Source organism: Salvelinus alpinus, chromosome 30, assembly GCF_045679555.1.
Source record: "Salvelinus alpinus chromosome 30, SLU_Salpinus.1, whole genome shotgun sequence".
NCBI lineage: Eukaryota > Metazoa > Chordata > Actinopteri > Salmoniformes > Salmonidae > Salvelinus > Salvelinus alpinus.
In genome coordinates, this window is record NC_092115.1 from 16,124,745 (window position 1) to 16,144,222 (window position 19,478).

Here is a 19,478-nt window from a genome sequence, read left to right on the forward strand (position 1 = left end):
AGTGAATGAACACGCCAATTGGAAAAATTTGATTTCAGTCTTGGAGGTGTGTTTCCTGACCGATTCTGCTTTTGGTTAATGATGTTTTCCCCCATGAGACACTGAAGACACGGAAACCTTTTTTCACTTCCTCAAAACCCCCAGAATTAATCTAAAGATATCTGTAATAAATGTTGATGTTTTTGCCAAGAATGGTTTCATTGTGCAGTTATACATCTAACTAAATAGTTTGGTGCAGTATTCCTCAAGTAAAAAAAAATGTGTGACGTGTTGTCTTATGTAACCAGAAACAACACGGAGCTGCTGGGCCTCGGAGTATGTTGGTGTTCTCAAGGACTCAGCACTTCAACATCGACAGCATTGCTCATTATGTAAAGGGACCATTGGTCAAGCCACCTAGCTTAACCAGGTTAATATCTGGTCGATATAAGACCATCATAGAAGTCTTATGAAGTGTTATTTTTATATATCCTTGATCATTTGGAATGGATATAATGCTTCTACACTATCTTATGTAATATCTCAAAGTGATATGACTATGTGTTGTTAGCAAATCATCTAAATAAAATGTTGACAGTGCAGGAAACAAAGAACCCTGTTCATTGCCAAGCTAAATGACTTCAGTGTCTACACTATCTCTACATCGGCCTATAACGACCGAATCAGATACTGTAGCTTCTGCTTTGCTTCAGGATCTGCCCTCTCGTATTCTGAACAGTCATTGTATCTTTTCCAGGAAAGCATCCAATAATGACGCAAGGTAAAGTTCTATGTTGCCTTCAAAGGGCTTTGCTTTCCTCATCTGTTCCCCTTCATGATCACTTTGGTTTAAAATACCTCCCACCATGCTTCTCAGATCAGTGGTATGAAGAGGTGTAGAGGAAGCATATTTAGCAATTTTTCTACCATTACTGTACCCCCAGGTATTATTGTATTACTATTGTATTACCATTGTATTACCATCTTACAGTCGGAAGTTTACATACACTTAGGTTGGAGTCGTTAAAACTCGTTTTTCAACCACACATTTCTTGTTAATCAGGGAAACAAACTCGGACAGGATATAGCTGGATGCACATGCACATTAGGCTAATTCAGGACACGAATTGTAGATTATATGCCCTGATATCAGGAGCTGATGGCGAAAAGTATGATAAACTATTCAGAGACTGAAACGAATACATCAGATGACAAATATTAAAGGAGACCGGATTTATATACAATCCCGAAATCAGCTGTAACTATCAATAGTAAAACAAAGCTTAAAACAATGTTTGAGTGAACATGAATCCGAAAAATGAATGGTGAAGTCACTTCCGGACATGGTTGACTCCGCCTTCTTCTCCTTAGTCTATGGATTTGCTAGTTTCCATGAAACAGCTGCCTGTGTTAGCTGCCAAGTTAGTGCAGTGTCCTTAGCTAGCTAGCTACATTAGCTAGCTAGCCACATTAGCTAGCTATATTGTGCTAGCTAGCGAATATGCTAACATTAGCTAGCTAATCATTTGGCTATGGGCTGGCACTGGCAGTATGGGATTATGGAGAGTGAATTAAATAGTTTCTAAGTCATCTTTCTACAAAATAGCAAGATTAGTACAGATAACTTGGAATCTAGACCATAAGCAATACGCATGGATAATCATTGCCAAACAACGCTACTGCCACCTTCTGGTTTGGAGTATTTTAACAAGGCTAAGTGGCTGAAGACTTCCAAGGTCTTTGCTGTGTGAACACAAAATAGATTTACTGCTGACGCTGTTCATAGGTGCTAAGTACTGCCAGCAGGTGTGCCTTTGACAATCCTGCCGGTGTGTCTGAGGTTTGTTGCGTCTTTTCATGCTAGACGAGTCACTTCACATCTCTGCTGCTAACACACTGACCTTTCTTTGAAGTTCTCAGGTTTTTAGGTAGTGAAACCTATTGTTTTCACACCACCTGAGCACATTACATGAGACCCCATGTTACAAATCTGGTGTTGTGCATCTTTGGTTCCTTGTCCCTTTTTGTGCCACAGTGGACATTGGCTTATGTTGGTCTTTTCCTAGGTTAGGCCCTGTTTAAAGCAGCCCATTTATAATCCAAAGTGGTTTAACTTAACCGTTCACATTTACCGGTCCTGCTGTGGAAAACCCTCAGACACACCGGTAGGATTTCACGGATAGGAACAGCAATGGCCTAGGTCTGAGAATCTCTAAGCCTGTTCAAAGCACCAGTTGAAAAGTATTTTCTATGCTTGGAAATGGTTACGGCAGTTGTGTGCTTCCAAGCTTTAGTCTGGAAAAAGTGGAATGAATGTTGAAAGCTCTTGTCCTTGAAAGGTAGTCGTTCTAAAGAATTGTTTTGATGGTGTACAGTCGGAGGTTGAAAGCCTCCGCTAAAGAGAAGATGTATATAGGTTCACTTTAAGGATGAGACATGGTGTGTGTGAATATGTGTGTCTGCATGGAACTGCAGCCTGATATGTTTATGCAGGTTTTGTGTGCAGATGCGCAGCGTGTGATAAGAATGCTTTCAATTTACTGCTAAACAATGCGGAAGGTAGATCCCGTGTGATGCTATTTTTGGGGAGATAAATTAGTAAATGTGGAGATGGGAAATCCAGTTGCCCTCCAGAGGTGTGTGTTGTGTGTTTGTCGTACTACAGTTTTTTTTCTTTTCAGGAATAGAAATTCAAATCAGATTTAACTTCATTCAAAAAATAGATGCACATTTTGAGCACTGCCAACAACTGATGATTAAAATGTTGGAATTGAGATGAGGTTTGAATAAAGCTAGCTGCAGCTGCTGTTTAGCACGCATGACTCAATGTCATGAAGTCATCATGGATGTCTGTCTGCCGCTGGGATGACGTGTGTGTGTGTGTGTGTGTTAATTTGTCTCTGTGGGTGCATGTCCTTTGTGTGATTTTGTGCTTGTTCGTGTGTGTGTCTTGGTACACAGTATGTTTTCTTGTCCCCATGGGAATCTGTAGACAGAGTGTGTGTGGACAGAGTGTGTTGAATTGGTGTGAGTGAAAGGTCTGAAAGTACTGATTGTGTTGAGCTTTCAGAGCAGGCAGAGGAGGGTAAAGGAGGGAGGATGGAGGATGGAATGGGTGGAGGGATAGAGGGACTCTGCTGGTCAGTGTCTGTATTGAATGTTACACACAGTAGGCTTTGGCTGAGACACAGGCAGGCACTATGTATGTACTCAATGTGTGTAATTTTATCATGTGCCTTTGTCCCGTCCAGGGATGCTCACAGAGCCCCAGTGTCATGACCAGCGAGATGTGACTGACATATGTCTTGTGTGTGTGTATATGAGGTAAAGGTGATTTCTGTGAGAAGGGAGAGCGTCTGTCAAACAGGGAGCCATGTGTGTGTGTGTGTGTGTGTATGATCTTTGGGCTGAATCTGTTAGGTGCTTTGCTACTGATGGGGTCTCCTCTCTGGTGCCCAGGAACGTGTGTCAGGAAGCTGGTAGACGCATACACACACACACACACACACACACACACACACACACACACACACACACACACACACACACACACACACACACACACACACACACACACACACACACAGCCTGAGACAAAAATGCCTGCGCACAAATCCAATCAAATTTTATTGGTCACATACAGTTGAAGTCGGAAGTTTACATACACTTAGGTTGGAGTCATTAAAACTCGTTTTTCAACCACTCTACAAATTTCTTGTTAACAAACTATAGTTTTGGCAAGTCGGTTAGGACATCTACTTTGTGCATGACACAACACATTTTTCCAACAATTGTTTACAGATAGACTATTTCACTTATAATTCACTATATCACAAAATCAAAACAAATCTGCCAAGACCTCAGATTTTTTTTTTGTAGACCTCCACAAGTCTGGTTCATCCTTGGGAGCAATTTCCAAATGCCTGAAAGTTCCATGTTCATCTGTACAAACAATAGTACGCAAGTATAAACACCATGGGACCACGTAGTCATCATACCGCTCAGGAAGGAGACGCGTTCTGTCTCCTAGAGTTTAACGTACTTTGGTGTGAAAAGTGCAAATCAATCCCAGAACAACAGCAAAGGTCCTTGTGAAGATGCTGGAGGAAACGGGTACAAAAGTTTCTGTATCCACAGTAAAACGAGTCCTATATCGACATAACCTGAAAGGCTGCCCAGCAAGGAAGCCACTGCTCCAAAACCGCCATAAAAAAGACAGACTACGGTTTGCAACTACACATGGGGACAAAGATCGTGCTTTTGGAGAAATGTCCTCTGGTCTGATGAAACAAAAATAGAACTGTTTGGCCATAATGACCATCGATATGTTTGGAGGAAAAAGGGGGATGCTTGCAAGCTGAAGAACACCATCCCAACCGTGAAGCACAGGGGTGGTAACACCATGTTGTGGGGGTGCTTTGCTGCAGGATGGACTGATGCACTTCACAAAATAGGGGGTATCATGAGGAAGTATAATTATGTGGATATATTGAAGCAACATCTCAAGACATCAGTCAGGAAGTTAAAGCATGGTCGCAAATGGGTCTTCCAAATGGACAATGACCCCAAGCATATGTAGCGTGGTTCATTCTGCGTTGTGTATTTTTAATTAGGACGCTGCCACAACTGATGGTCTGCTCGTTGAAATCTTTTTATTTGCCCTGCACACGAAGAGACAACACAAACGTTACCCTTGGTGCAGTCACAGCTCTCCGGCACCTTGCTAGCCGAGGGTCAGGCAAAAGAGCGCCAAAAGGAATTAACAGGTGCTGCGTGCACACACTCGCTGCACAACAGCATATACAAGTAAAACTATACAGAACATAATTCTGACAAAATAAAAGACATACCTGCACACGAAGAGACAACACAAACGTTACCCTTGGTGCAGTCACAGCTCTCCGGCACCTGCGCGAGCACATGGACACTCACTCAACCACTGTCACAAGTACTCAGAAGTTACAACAGATACCCCAGTCAGTGAGCTCTGTGAGACTTGTTAACATAAATTCCTACACTGTCCACACTATAACAAACGTATGGTTGCAAAACAGTACATTGTATAACCTTATGACGGTTTTATATTAAACAGTTTCGGAGCCAAGGACAACATACCTTGCTAGCCGAGGGTCAGGCAAAAGAGAACGATAAAGTGGTATGGGAATACAGATAACCCGCGATGGGCCAAACCAAAATATACAAAACTTTTACAATCACTTGTATGTACAAAATTGGTATGAAAAAGTGTTTGTACACCAAATAAAAACATTAGCTATGCAGCTGTAATTAAATAAAAAAATACACTGAATTATTATTATTATTATCAAATTATTAACATCCCCTCTTGACCTGGCCTATTTGAATTGGTCCTTGTGTGCAATTTGGTGCGTAATCTAGGGGAACAACATCACACTGCTACATTCACCCCCACTGTTTTACACTAGATTATAGGCCCAAAACAAAACACATTACCTCAAAGGTAACAAAGCAAAGAAAGAAAAAAAATTCACACCCACAGGGCGACAGAGTAACCCAGTGTAGTCCCTTAATTCTAGACCCACAAATGGTCGATCAGCTGAAAAGCTATCCCGCGAAGGATTAGGAAAAATAAGGGGTAGCTAATCCCACATCACACTGCTACACATACTTCCAAAGTTGTGGCAAAATGGCTTAAGGACAACAAAGTCAAGGTATTGACGTGGCCACCACGAAGCCCTGACCTCAATCCTATAGAAAATGTGAGGGCAGAACTGAAAAAGTGTGTGCAAGCAAGAAGGCCTACAAACCTGACTCACTTACACCAGCTCTGTGAGGAGGAATGGGCCAAAATTCACCCAACTTATTGTGGGAAGCTTGTGGAAAGCTACCCGAAACGTTTGACCCAAGTTAAACAATTTAAAGGCAATGCTAACAAATACTAATTGAGTGTGTGTAAACTTCTGACCCACTGGGAATGTGATGAAAGAAATAAAAGCTGAAATAAATCAATCTACTATTATTGACATTTCACATTCTTAAGATAAAGTGGCTGACCTAAGACAGGGAATTTTTACTCTAATTAAATGTCAGGAATTGTGAAAAACTGAGTTTAAATGTATTTGGCTAAGGTGTATGTAAACTTCCGACTTCAACTGTACACATGGTTAGCAGATGTTAATGCGAGTGTAGCAAAATGCTTGTGCTTCTAGTTACAACAGTGCAGTAACATCTAACAAGTCATCTAACAAATTCACAACGACTACCTTATACACACAAATGTAAAGGGATGAATAAGAATATGTACATATAAATTTATGGATGAGCGACAGCCGTGCGGCATAGGCAAGATCCAGTAGATGGTATTGAATACAGTATATATATTCTGCCCTGGAATTGCATTCCCATGCAAAACTAGACAGATAGCTAACAACTAATTCTTCAATTAAACTCCCAAGGCGTGACTTTTCTTGAATGAATATATTGAAAACATTTATGTTGTGAAGCTGCAAAATACAGAAAATAATATACTTTAGTTTTCAATTCACATCGACATACTGCCGCTGTACATTATACATTTGAAGTTGAAGTTGCATAAATACAAAGCACGTGCAAAGGTACCATGTATCTGGCATGATGCCAAACCATATAGCTAATTGTTACTCATATGGTAATTGGCTAACTGTTACTCATATGGTAATTGGCTAATACTGTAACAAAACTACAGTATTGCATGTTTTACAATTCCATTTACATGACGCACGAGCAAAGTAATACAGCTGCTGGCATACATGAAAGGCAAGGCAATATGTGTGAGTAAATGCAACCAACTAACATTGATAAGATAGCAATTCTATCAATAACAAAATTATCATCACAAGCAATATGCTTGAATCGAATTTACAAACAAATATTTTCCGAGGCTGAAGCGTGACAAGAAATAACTGCACTGAAAGCCCTGCACCGTAGCGTTGTTTTTAGCTGCTTCTCTGCGTGCAGAACAACTACTCTACTTCCTGTTTCCCTACAGTCTTTCTAAGGACCAGAAAGCTCCGATAGGGGGCGATAAACATCATGGAACACGATGAAAATCCATCTTAACCACTGTAATAAAATCATCTGTTACCTTCTAACAGGATGGCAGCACAATATACATATGAGATGAGTAATGTAGGATATGTAGACATTATTAAAGTGGCGTTATTTAAAGTGACTAGTGATACATTTATTAAATACATTTATTAAATGTATTAGAGTGGCCAGAGATTTGTCTATGTTGGCAGCAGCCACTCAATGCTAGTGATGGCTGATTAACAGTCTGATGGCCTTGAGATAGAAGCTGTTTTTCAGTCTCTTGGTCCCAGCTTTGATGCACCTGTACTGACCTCGCCTTCTGGATGATAGTGGGGTGAACAGGCAGTGGCTCGGGTGGTTGTTGTCTTTTATGATCTTTTTGGCCTTTCTGTGACATCGGGTGCTCTAGGTGTCCTGGAGGGCAGGTAGTTTGCCCCCAGTGATGGTGATGCGTTGTGCAGACCGCAATACCCTCTGGAGAGCCTTGCGGTTGTGGGCGGAGCAGTTGCCGTACCAGGCGGTGATACAGCCTGACAGGATGCTCTCGGTTGTGCATCTGTAACAGTTTGTGAGTGTTTTAGGTGACAAGCCACATTTCTATAGCCTCCTGAGGTTGAAGAGGCGCTATTGCGCCGCCTTCACCACGCTGTCTGTGTGGGTGGACCATTTCAGTTTGTCTGTGATGTGTGCGCCGAATAACTTTCCACCAGCGGGGTGGAGATGTTGTTTCCTACCCTCACCACCTGGGGGCGGCCGTCAAAGTCCAGGACCCAGTTGCACAGGGCGGGGTCAAGACCCAGCGTCATGTCGAGTTTGGAGGGTACTATGGTGTTGAATGCTGAGCTGTAGTCAATGAACAGCATTCTTACATAGGTATTCCTCTTGTCCAGATGGGATAGGGCAGTGTGATGGCGATTGCATCATCTGTGGACCACATGCTTCCTCTTGAAGCATGTGGGAACAGCAGACTGGGATAGGGATTGATTGAATATATATGTCCGTAAACACACCAGCCAGCTAGTCTGCGCATACTCTGAGGACGCGGCTTTGGATTCCGTCTGGGCTGGCAGCCTTCCGAGGGTTAACACGTTTAAATGTTTTACTCACTTTGGCCACGGAGGAGACCCCACAGGCTTTGGTAGCGGGCCGTGTCAGTGGTACTGTATTGTCCTCAAAGCGAGCAAATAAGTTGTTTAATTTGTCTGGGAGCAAGATGTCGATGTCCGCGACGGGGCTGGTTTTCTTTTTGTAATCCGTGATTGACTGTAGACCCTGCCACATACGTCTCGTGTTTCAGCCATTGCTACTGATGGTGTCTCCACCGCTCACACACACTGACACTCTCTCTGTCTCTCTGTGTGTGTGTGTGTGTGTGTGTGTGGGTGGGGTGCTTGGCAGTACAGTAATGACTTTACGTTAATAGTTCTTTTCGCGTCATTGAATGGAATGGAGTTTATTGGGTTATTTATGAGTTATTGTTGGACAATATAGAACATAAAATAATAAGAGATTGATCACCATTGTATCTTCTAAAAAGCTGTTTGGCTTTTCTCATCTTTTCTGCTATGGCCCCATTGCGCCAGAGTAGTTAATCACAGTACGCTACTGTAATTCACACGGTTTCACATAGAAGTAGAACTCCCGGTACTCCGGATGCATGGCTGGTATGCAACCTGAGTTATGACCTTATTTACTAAGGGATCAATCCTTACTGGAGTTTTAGTGTAAATATCCCATTAACATCCATGCATTTTAAATGAAGTACCCAAACATCATAAGTTAGTCTCTCTCTCTCTCTTTCTCTCCCTCTCTCTTTCTCTCCCTCCCTCTCTCTCTCTTTCTCTCCCTCCCTCTCTCTCTCTTTCTCTCCCTCCCTCTCTCTCATTCAATTCAAGGGGCTTTATTGGCATGGGATGCATATGTTAACATTGCCAAAGCAAGTGAGGTATATAATATACAAAAGTGAAATAAACAATAAAAATTAACAGTAAACATTCCACTCACAGAAGTTCCAAAATAATAAAGACATTACAAATGTCATTATGTATATATACTGTGTTGTAATGATGTACAAATGGTTAAATTACAAAAGGGAATATAAATAAGCATAAATATGGGTTGTATTTACAATGGTGTTTGTCTCTATGTGGTCGTTATCTCACAGCATGCGAGTTGGTAATAAGCTGATACTGTGCTGTACTTCCTCATCACTCACCCATATAGGGGGGCTATGGTGAACAACAGGGATAAGGTAGCAATATACAGTATGGTTAAACTCCTGGTAGTCTACTTCATGCAAACATACACCTTCATGCAAACATACACATTCTTAATATTGAGTTTGCACACACTTTTGCCCTCAGAATAGTCTCAATTCGTCGGGGCATGGACTCTACCAGGTGTCGAAAGCGTTCCACAGGGATGCTAGCCCATGTTGACTCCAAAGCGTCCCACGGTTTTTGTCAAGTTGGCTGGATGTTCTTTGCGAGCTCTGGTAAAGGTCATGAATTTTGTTTTTTGTACATTCAAGACCAGTTTAAGACCATAAAGGGAGGCCAACAGCCTGAACCAGAGGAGCACATGAATATATGACTCTTATCATCTGCATATAGATGCTACTTTGCTGGTTAATAAAAATTGAGAACAACACAGGAGCTAAAATGGAACCCTGGGGCACACCTCTATCAATCTCAACAAAGCTAGATGTGTGATTGTCAGTTTATACACATTGTGTTCTGTCAGAAAGATAGTTCCAAACCAATTTACTGCCGCTTCACTGAAAACAATGTTTGAGTCTAGCTAGAAACAAATCATGGTCAATTGAATCAAATGCCTTTGATAAATCAACAAACAGAGCAGCACAATGTTGCTTTTTATTAAGTGCATTTATGATGTAATTTGCCACTGCCATAGCTGCAGTTGTGGTGCTGTGCCCCGATCTAAAGCCAGACTGATCCCTGCTCAGTATGTTCTTTTCAATTAAGATGTTTTTTTAACTGTGAGTTCGCTAGGGATTCATAGACTTTGACTTTGAATGACTGAGTTTAGAGATAGGACGATAGTTATTAGCATCTGAGGGTTCTCCACCCTTTAGTAGCGGGAGGAAATAAGCTGATTTCCAAATGCTGGGTATGGAATTGGTCAAGAGACTGTGAGCCACAGGTTCAGTAATAATACCAGCTGCTACATTTTAAGGGGTAGGGATCCAGGATGTCTGGACCTGCAAACTTTTTAGTGTCTATTGCCTTTAGTGCTTTATAGACCTCAGCATAAGAAACAGGCTCAAAGTTAAAATGGTTCACGAGGGCCTATATCATAGTTTACTTTAACAGAGCTTACATTAGAGGCCTGGGTCCCACCATTATCAAACACTTTATCTTTCACTTCATTAGAATCCATCATTAAATGGTCAGGAAGGCCAGAGGATACATTAGAACCTGACACTGATTGGATTAGCTTCCAGAACTTGCTAGGGTTGTTTAGGTTCTCTGTGACTGCATTTAGATAGAAATCTGATTTGGACTTCCTGATCAATCTTGTGCATTTGGTTCTTAGCGCTCTGAAGGAGGCCCAGTCATCAGGAGCATTTGTATGTCTAGCTTGAGCCCAAGAGCCATTTCTCTTTCTAATTAATTCTGCCAAGTTATCTGAAAACCAGGGATTGTCCCTTCCACTGATTCTACATTTCTTCACAGGGGCATGCTTATCACAAATGGACACAAATTTAATATAAAAATAGTCCAAGGCAGTGTCAACATTGGCAATCAGACTTACTCTGTCAATTTTATGGTAAGAAGGCTTGCTCATAAAACTGTCTAAAATGTCTTTTAAAAATATAACGGGGTTTGGCTTTGGTCATGTTTGTATTTCTAACACATGCGACTGCACAGTGATCACTGACATCATTACAGAATATCCCAGTCGATGTGTATTTGTGAGAGGTATTCGTTAGAATAATGTCCAATAAGCGTTGATTTGTTAGGTGCTCTGGGATTCGGTCTTGTAGGTAAAATAATAAATTGCACGAGATTCAGAGAGTCACACAGTTCTTTAAAAGAGTCCGATACAGATGTAAGCATGTCCCAGTTCAAATCTCCTAAAATAATGAATTTAGAGTCATTTAGCTTGTGCAGGACATCAGAAAGAGAGTTAAGTGCATCTCCCGAAGCCGAGGGCGGTCTGAAGCAGCCAACTACAGTGACGTGGGAGTCCTTATATACGTTCACTTTAACCGCAAGCAATTCAAGTGTTTGGCTTTGGTAATTGAGAGAATTTCAGATGTGTTAAACTTGGATTTCACATACATTTCAACCCCTCTACTCATCCGATCCATTCTAAAAACCGTGTACCCATCAATAGAAATCAAGTAATTTAACACAGAGTTCTTTAGCCAAGTTTCTGATAAAACCGTTATATCTGCATTTGTCATTTTGGCCCATATTCTAATCATGTCTATTTTTGGAAACTTCTGACATTAACATGCTGAAACCTGCTCCTAGGGAGTCGGTATAGATTGCATGGTGTCTACCGGACCAGGGGTTGGTCCCATATTACCAGAGATCAACAATAAAAGCACAACAATACATCTCAGTTGTCCAATGCGTGAGGACTTGGCGGAGCCAGCACCATTGTCAATAAAACAAACGGAGTCTTTCTACACAGAAAAAAAGTTATTCAAGAGTTTGAGATTATGGAAGGATGCCATCAAGTGTAGGCCCACATGCGTTTGAGAGTGGAACAAATGTAGCTGCAGAGAGAGACCAAGTTCCTGGTGGTATTGACATGATGGTCTCGTCGGAGTGTTTGCAAATTGTAGGGCATAAGGAGAGGATAATTCACTCACCCGTTGATCATTCAGCCTATTTAATCCAGGATAGCATTGAGTAAAGAGCAGGCACACTAACAGATACATAATGCCGGTTTTAGGAGGTCTTTCAGCACAGGTGTGCAACGACCAGTACACGTTATGTAGAACGACATAGATTTTCCCACGGCGCATCAGGTTTTCCAATCTGGCAATCGCTTCTCCACTCCTAGCCATCAGTGCTCACCTGCGCTCGCGTAGCAGGCCTTGCGCGCAGACAGACGCTCCTGACTCTGCGCACTCTAACTCCAAAAAGGTGTAAGGCTTCTCAATCAGAAATCAATCAGAAATCTTTGTACAAGCAAATTTCGTAAAATAGAGACTGAGATCTAAAAATAATAGTTGTTATATACAGCATCCACCTTCACATCAAAAGTGTGTCTTAAAACTCTGATCTCAAGGGACAGACTGATTGGCTGCCATCTTGGATTGTTATGAGATCAAAGCGAGAAGTTCTCATTTCATGATGGGCATGGAAAGTAGCCTACATCATGGAGGCATCCAAAATGGGCCCTGCATGGCTAAAAAATGCATAGATAAAAAGGGAATGTCAGTTCACTGTTTTACTAACTTTATATTTGAATAAAGCTTTGGTGATTAAGATTTATTTCCAATCGGTCTCAGGAGCCAAACCCTTTATCAACAGTCTTGACTACTACAGTCACGACTTCTACGCTTGGTTTTTAACCAAATAAAATGAAATGGGAAAAAACATTAGTTTATGTTTCTAAATACGAAGTATACAGGCAACAAATTCACTTTAGGCTACTCTTGTTCCATGCCCATATGGGCAGTGTGCGTCACAGCTGGATAGGCTGCGTTTCTGCTGTCAAAATAATGCCCTAACCAACTGTGTTACCATTAAAACCACACCTAAAATATCTCCACCCCTCCCATCTGAGCGCAAGCATGCTGATATAAGACAGGTAAATTCCCAAACCTGGCGTTAGGGCTGGAAAATGCCAATGCGGCAGTTTCTACACTGACAAACTAACATGCGTTTGACACTAGCGCCGCCTTAACGCCAGACAAAAATAAAGCCCCTTGTGTGATTTGACAAATGCAGGATCAGCAGCAATTTAAAATGCTGGAGAGGGGAGAGGCCCATGCTAGCCACCACGCTCACAGCTCGCCCCGAGCCACTTATTACCCTGGAGCTTAGAAGGATCTCTCTCTCTCTCCCCCCTCCCGGAGGACCTGAGCCTTAGGATCATTCTTCAGGACTACCTGGCCTGATGACTCCTGGCTGTCCCCGTCCCCAGTCCACCTGGCCGTGCTGCTGATGCAGTTTCTGCTGCCTGTGGCTATGGAACCCAGACCTATTCACCAGACGTGCTAACTTATCCTGGACCTGCTGTTTGACCAGCTCTCTCACTCTCTCTACCACACCTGCTGTCTTGACCTCTGAATGCTCCGCTATGAAAAGTCAACTGACATTTACTCCTGAAGTGCTGACCTGTTGCACCCATTACAACCACTGTGAATATTATTTGACCCTGCTGGTCATCTATGAACCTTTGAACAATCTGGCCTTAATGGCCATTGTACCCCTCACAGCCTTGTTCCTCTCTAGGTTTCTTCCTAAGTTCCTGTCTTTCTAGGGAGTTTTTCCTAGCCACTGTGCTTCTACATCTGCATTGCTTGCAGTTTGGGGTTATAGGAAGGGTTTCTGTATAAGCACTTTGTGACATCTGCTGATGTAAAAAGGGCTTTAGAAATACATTTGATTCATTGATTGATTAGCACGTTGGAGTTACAGCCAGCTTCTCTGATCTACTGATAGGAGAAGGACATACATGGAGAGAGGGAGCGTCAGGGAGGGAAAGAAATGCAAGAGGGATAATGAGGGAGAGAGATATTTGGAGAGCGAGGCAGGCAGGTGGGAAAGAGACGGAGGGAGAAAAGATGGGGACGGAGGGAGAAAAGATGGGGAGAGAAGGAGAAGACAGGTGGTAGAGAGGAATGTGTGAATCCGAGTGGAAGATTGGAGTTGGCAGTCCTTTTTGGAGAGGGACAGAGGGCATAGATGTGGCAGCCTTCCCCAGTCTATGGGATAGTTTGTGGCCAAACACACACAAACATAAGGGATCTCTATCTCTCTCAAAATAAATATGAGAGAAATTCATTTCTCACTCTAAATATTTAAGGTTGTGCCAATATGCCAACACCATTTAAATTATCACACAAGAGACGTGGACGGAGAGGAGAATCAGTGTAAAACACCCCCTTCTATATGATATGAAACCTCAGCGTTCAACACCATAGTGCCCATGAAGCTCATCACTAAGCTAAGCACTCTGGGACTAAACACCCCCCCTCTGCAACTGGATCCTGGACCTCCTGACGGGCCGCCCCAGGTGGTAAAAGTAGGCAACAACACGTCTGCCACGCTGCTCCTTAACACTAGGGCCCCTCGGGTGTGTACTTAGTCCCCTCCTGTATTCCCTGTTCACCCACGACTGTGTGGCAAACACGACTCCAACACATTAAGTTTGCTGACGACGCAACAGTGGTAGGCCTGATCACCGACAACGATGAGACGGCCTATAGGGAGGAGGTCAGAGAACTAACAGTGTGGTGCCAGGACAACAACCTCTCCCTCAATGTGAGCAAGACAAAGGAGCTGATCGTGGACTACAGGAAAAGGCGGACCGAACAGGCCCCCATTACCATCGACGGGGCTGTAGTGGAGTGGGTCGAGAGTTTCAAGTTCCTTGGTGTCCACACCAACGAACTATCATGGTCTAAACATACCAAGACAGTCGTGAAGAGGGCACGACAAAACCTTTTCCCCCTCAGGAGACTGAAAAGATTTGGCATGGGTCCCCAGATCCTCAAAAAGTTCTACAGCTGCACCATTGAGAGCATCCTGACCGGTTGCATCACCGCCTGGTATGGCAACTGCTCGGCATCTGACCGTAAGGCGCTACAGAGGGTAGTGCGAATGGCCCAGTACATCACTGGGGCCAAGCTTCCTGCCATCCAGGGCCTATATAATAGGCGGTGTCAGAGGAAAGCCCATAAAACTGTCAGAGACTCCAGTCGCCCAAGTCATAGACTGTTTTCTCTGCTACCGCACGGCAAGCAGTTCCGGAGCGCCAAGTCTAGGACCCTCCCTTTTGTACACTGCTGCTACTCACTGTTTATTATCTATGCATAGTCACTTCACCCCCACCTACATGTACAAATTACCTTAACTAACCTGTACCCCCACACACTGACTCAGTACCGGTGCCCCCTGTATATAGTCTCATTATTGTTATCCTTATTATGTCACAGTAAAGACATTTCACAGTAAAGTCTACACTTGTTGTATTCGGCGCATGTGACAAAGTTTGATTTGATAACAATAGGGCCAGGAGTTTTGCCTGGTTTTCTCATGTAATCAGGAAACACTCATGGTCCTGAAGTATGGGCTATGTGTATTAGAGTCTCATTTATTACAACTGTGTTACATAACACTTTATTGTGTGTATTAAAGCTGGGTAGTAAGACCCTGTGACAGTCTGTTGCGTGTTTTAGCTCTTTGCCTCCATGCAGCCCCTATCGCATGTGCCAGGGCTCTGGAGAGAAGCTGCTACCGCTAATGGTGGCTAGGCTAGTAGCCCAGAGATACTCTAAACCAGAGATCATCAACTAGATTTGTCCGCGGGCTGATTTTTTTCTTGAGCGGATGGTTTGGGCTGTAAAATAATTACTGCAAATTGACCGCAAGAAGCCCAAAAATATATCATATTTGACTAAAACATAATAATTTCAACCCTTGCTACATTTTTATACGATCAAATATATTTATATTATGCGTGGAAATACTTTGGAATGGAATTCCAAAATTTCAGTAACTTGGAGCTGATTTGCTGGTGTTTTTACAGTCTTATGTAAAATCACCCTTTGACAAAATTCGGCCCACGGGCCACCAGTTGGGGAACCCTGCTCTAGGCTACAGGGAGAGCTAGCGCCTGAGGCTAATACCAGCATAGCCCAGCGCTAAGCGCTAACCCATTGACCTACATACTGTTTAGTAGCACACTGTTGGTGTTTACTCATCCCTCAATGCTAACTCGCCTACGGCCTGACTGGCGGGTCACAGCTTGGGCCAGTCTGGGGCACAGAGACACACTGCCTGTTATGTTCAGTGATCTATAAATCGTCTAAACCTCAACTGGGCATAAATGGATCCTTATTGTATAGAGATTCCACTTCTAGCTCAGGAAAAAAAAAGAGTAAATAGGAAGGAAAGCAAAGCCAATGGCGTCAACTGCCAGAAGAGAGGGCCAACATGTGGAGAGACCAAATGGTTTCTATGGCGCTTCCAACATTGCATTAGCGTAGGTAATATTAAATTTAGCTACAACGCATTGTAGCACTGCGGAGTTGCATATTAGAGGCTACAAATGCCACCTAGCATAGTTACTGTAAGTAGGTTTACCTGAATTAACTAATGCTGGAAGGGAAGTATAAGGTAGAGTTGTGGCATCATAGATAGGATATGCAAAAGACAGGCACATGAATGTTTAGTACTTTAGATCTGAAGATACGTAAGGAAACTTTAGAGACTGACTACGACTAGTGAATATGGAATACTTAAGGAAGAAGTTGAGGTGTCTTGGTCTGCGTCTCCTCCTTTCCGTCTCTCTCGCTCTTTCTGTATCTCTCCTCCGCCTCTCTCTTTCCCTTCACTCGGCTACATTCTCACCTCAACCCACACACTCATCTAATCCTTCCTCATTTCTCTCTTGCTCTCTGCCGCCCATCCTCAGACAGAGTTAATTAAGTAGTCAGCGTTGAAGCAACGACAGGGAATCCAAGCAAAGCTAATTGGTGCATTCATAAGGAGGAAAAAAGAGAGACAGGGAGGGAGAGAGACGATGATGGGACATGTGGACCTACACACACACACACACACACACACACACACACACACACACACACACACACACACACTGCATATGTTGTGATATTCAATTATACATTCACTGTTTATTTGCTTCATTGTAGAAATATGTTTTTCTATTTTATTTGGATCCCCAATTGGCCAATGCCAATGGCGACAGCTAGTCTTCCTGAGGTCCGACAATGAGCTAGGTAGCAGGTGTGTGTATGTAATGTAAGCATCATCTGGCTCCACAGCTGTTTAGTTATAATGATGGAGGCAGCCCCCATCCCTTTGGAAGCAACGCGGGGCTCAGGTGAGAGACTGGCTACGGAAAGCCAGGAGGCTCAATTAAAACACTTCTCCTCTTCTGTTATACGACAGATAAGCCACACTTGACCGTGACTATACATGACAATAAAGGCATCCTCACTGGGAGATTCAGTGCTCACTGTGCCACCAGCTTGCCTTAGTTCAGAAAGAGTAGATCCCACCTACCAGTACAGTTTCACTCTCACTCTGCCTGTGGGGTGTTGTGTCACAAAAACCTGTCAACTATACAGAGAGTCTCCAGACCACACTGCTTTGTGGGAACACATCTAGCTGCTTTGTGTACAGGAAAGAGGTCACTCGTTTTACTATGTTTAGCTCCAGACTGCTCTCAGTGCCTGAGGCAGACAATGGGAGATGTGCTTAAAGGCCCAATGCAGCCGTTTTTATCTCCATATCAAATTCTTTCTGGGTAACAGTTAACTACCTTACTGTGATTGTTTTAAATTAAAATGGTCAAAGAGCATAGCTAAGAGCATTTTCTCAAGCTTGGACTGTCTGGGAGTGGTCTGGGTAGGGAGATTAAAACTGAAAACTAGCTGTTATTGGCAGAGGTTTGAAACGCTCTTTCTTATTGGTCTATCAACTCATTTACCGCCAGGCGGTCTTTTCAAACAGCTCTTAAAGTAAAAGGGCATTATCATAATTTTCACCATTTCACAGTACTATTCCAACCTCATAGTGTGGAAATAAAAATAAAATACAGCCTATTCATGTTTTTGATTGCACTGGTGCCTTTAACAGTAGTCATTATATTGTGTGCCCAAGAACACTTCTTCCCTGCTTGAACTCTGATAAATGTAGAGTTTATAGAGAATTAAAAAGAGCTTTTAACGTGTTGAAAGACAGTGGGGGAGACAGAATGTGATGGAACACCTACGTGATTTCATACATGATTTTCCCTCCATTTCTTTCTTCCCGAGTGTTCCATTTCCCCCAATCCGTTTTGCCATATTTGCTCACCTAGTAGGCTAGTAGATTTTCCATGGAAACAGACAGCCGTCACTCACAAACTGAACGAATCAGTCCATGGAGTTTGAATTGAATGTTTTGGTAGTTAGTTACAGCTTTGAATGTTGCTTTAGGGACCTTCGTTTCTAAGAAAAATGTAGAGGAAACCATAGTTTATAAATTCTCTTAGTAGTCTCACTCAAGTATTTTGGTGTGAAAGTAAACGGTAACCATGGTTGCAGTTTCTCTGTAGACTTCTCCTTGGGCTGATGTCACAGTTGCTCTACTACTTTACCTCTTCTCTATCCATCTGCACACATGCACCACTCCAGCAGAGGATATGGCTTGATGCAGTTTTTTCACTCTATATTTCTGTTGTTAAATATATACATTCTCCCCATTCCATCAGTAGGCTATAGTGTTCTTTCATCTTGATCCTGGAGGGTGTGCAGGGTGTGATTCAACTAATCTCACTGCTCATCAAGCACTTGATTGGTTTAATCAGATGTTTTCGCATTGAACAAAAACATGCACACCCTGTGGGTCTCCAGGATCAAGATTGAAGAACACTGTTGTGTGATGTACCAAGCCAAACCCATGTTGGCGGTAAAGAAGATGGGCCAGTATGCTTCTTGAACAAATTTGCCTCATATTACCCAGTCAGACTCAACACCAACCCTACTCTGACTTAGCTCTTCAATGAATAGACTCGGGCAGGAAGTGTTTGACCAGATCCACACTGTTCTGAAACAACATGCTCTGGCAGACAGTGTAAGAACTCATGTCCTATATGCTCTAACCCAAACAAAGGTGACCAAAAGCTGTTTATAGCCACTTATTAATTAATTTTTGTATTTAACCTTTAATTAACTAGGCAAGTCAGTTCAGAACAGATTCTTATTTTCAGTGACGGCCTAGGAACAGTGGGTTAACTGCCTTGTTCAGGGGCAGAATGACATATTTGTTTTACCTTGTCAACTTGGGGATTCAATCTTGCAACCTTTCGGTTACAAGTCCAACACTCTAACCACTAGGCTACCTGCCGCCCCAAGGAGACTTGAGGAGATTGCATTATGCGGCGCCATGGCCTTCTCTGTCCTCTCTGCTACATGAGCTAGCATCGTCAGCGGTGTGTATTCATGTATGACAAGGTAAGCCAGGCAAGAAAAAAAACATACTAAATAAATTAATATTTCGTCTCACTGTGTTTCACACATTTCCTTCAATTCACAAGAGGCTGAATGTATCTCACCGGAGAAAGCATCCAAGTGAATGAAACAGCTCCCCTCTGTCTCTCTCTGTATGTGTAGCCCATCTATGCTGTCTGGTCCAAAAGAGTATGACATTGTTGCTGCCCGTAGCATTGAATGCAAGTGAAGCCAGCGAGCGTTTGGTCTTCCATACAAAATTATAAAATAATAGCCAATCAAT

The 19,478-nt window shown here is 42.8% G+C and overlaps 1 protein-coding gene and 1 long non-coding RNA gene across 5 annotated transcripts in view; one reads left to right on the forward strand and one right to left on the reverse strand.

Moving 5' to 3' along the window:
• The window catches only part of LOC139560557 (SPRY domain-containing SOCS box protein 4-like), a 125,812-nt gene that overhangs the window by 63,596 nt on the left and 42,738 nt on the right, over nucleotides 1-19,478 (forward strand). Inside the window, exon 4 of one of the 4 annotated variants that reach the window (XM_071377437.1) lies at nucleotides 288-618. The exons of the other annotated variants lie outside the window; for them this stretch is intronic. Coding sequence (XP_071233538.1) covers nucleotides 288-400 — 113 coding nt within the window. The 3' untranslated portion in view covers nucleotides 401-618. Of the gene's footprint in view, nucleotides 1-287; nucleotides 619-19,478 lie in introns of those variants that run through there. 4 annotated transcript variants of the gene reach the window in all.
• On the reverse strand, nucleotides 4,612-5,911 carry LOC139560172 (uncharacterized). Its single transcript, XR_011671876.1, has 2 exons — nucleotides 4,830-5,911; nucleotides 4,612-4,702 (listed from the first exon to the last, which is right to left on the reverse strand). It is a non-coding gene; the product is annotated as an uncharacterized lncRNA (long non-coding RNA).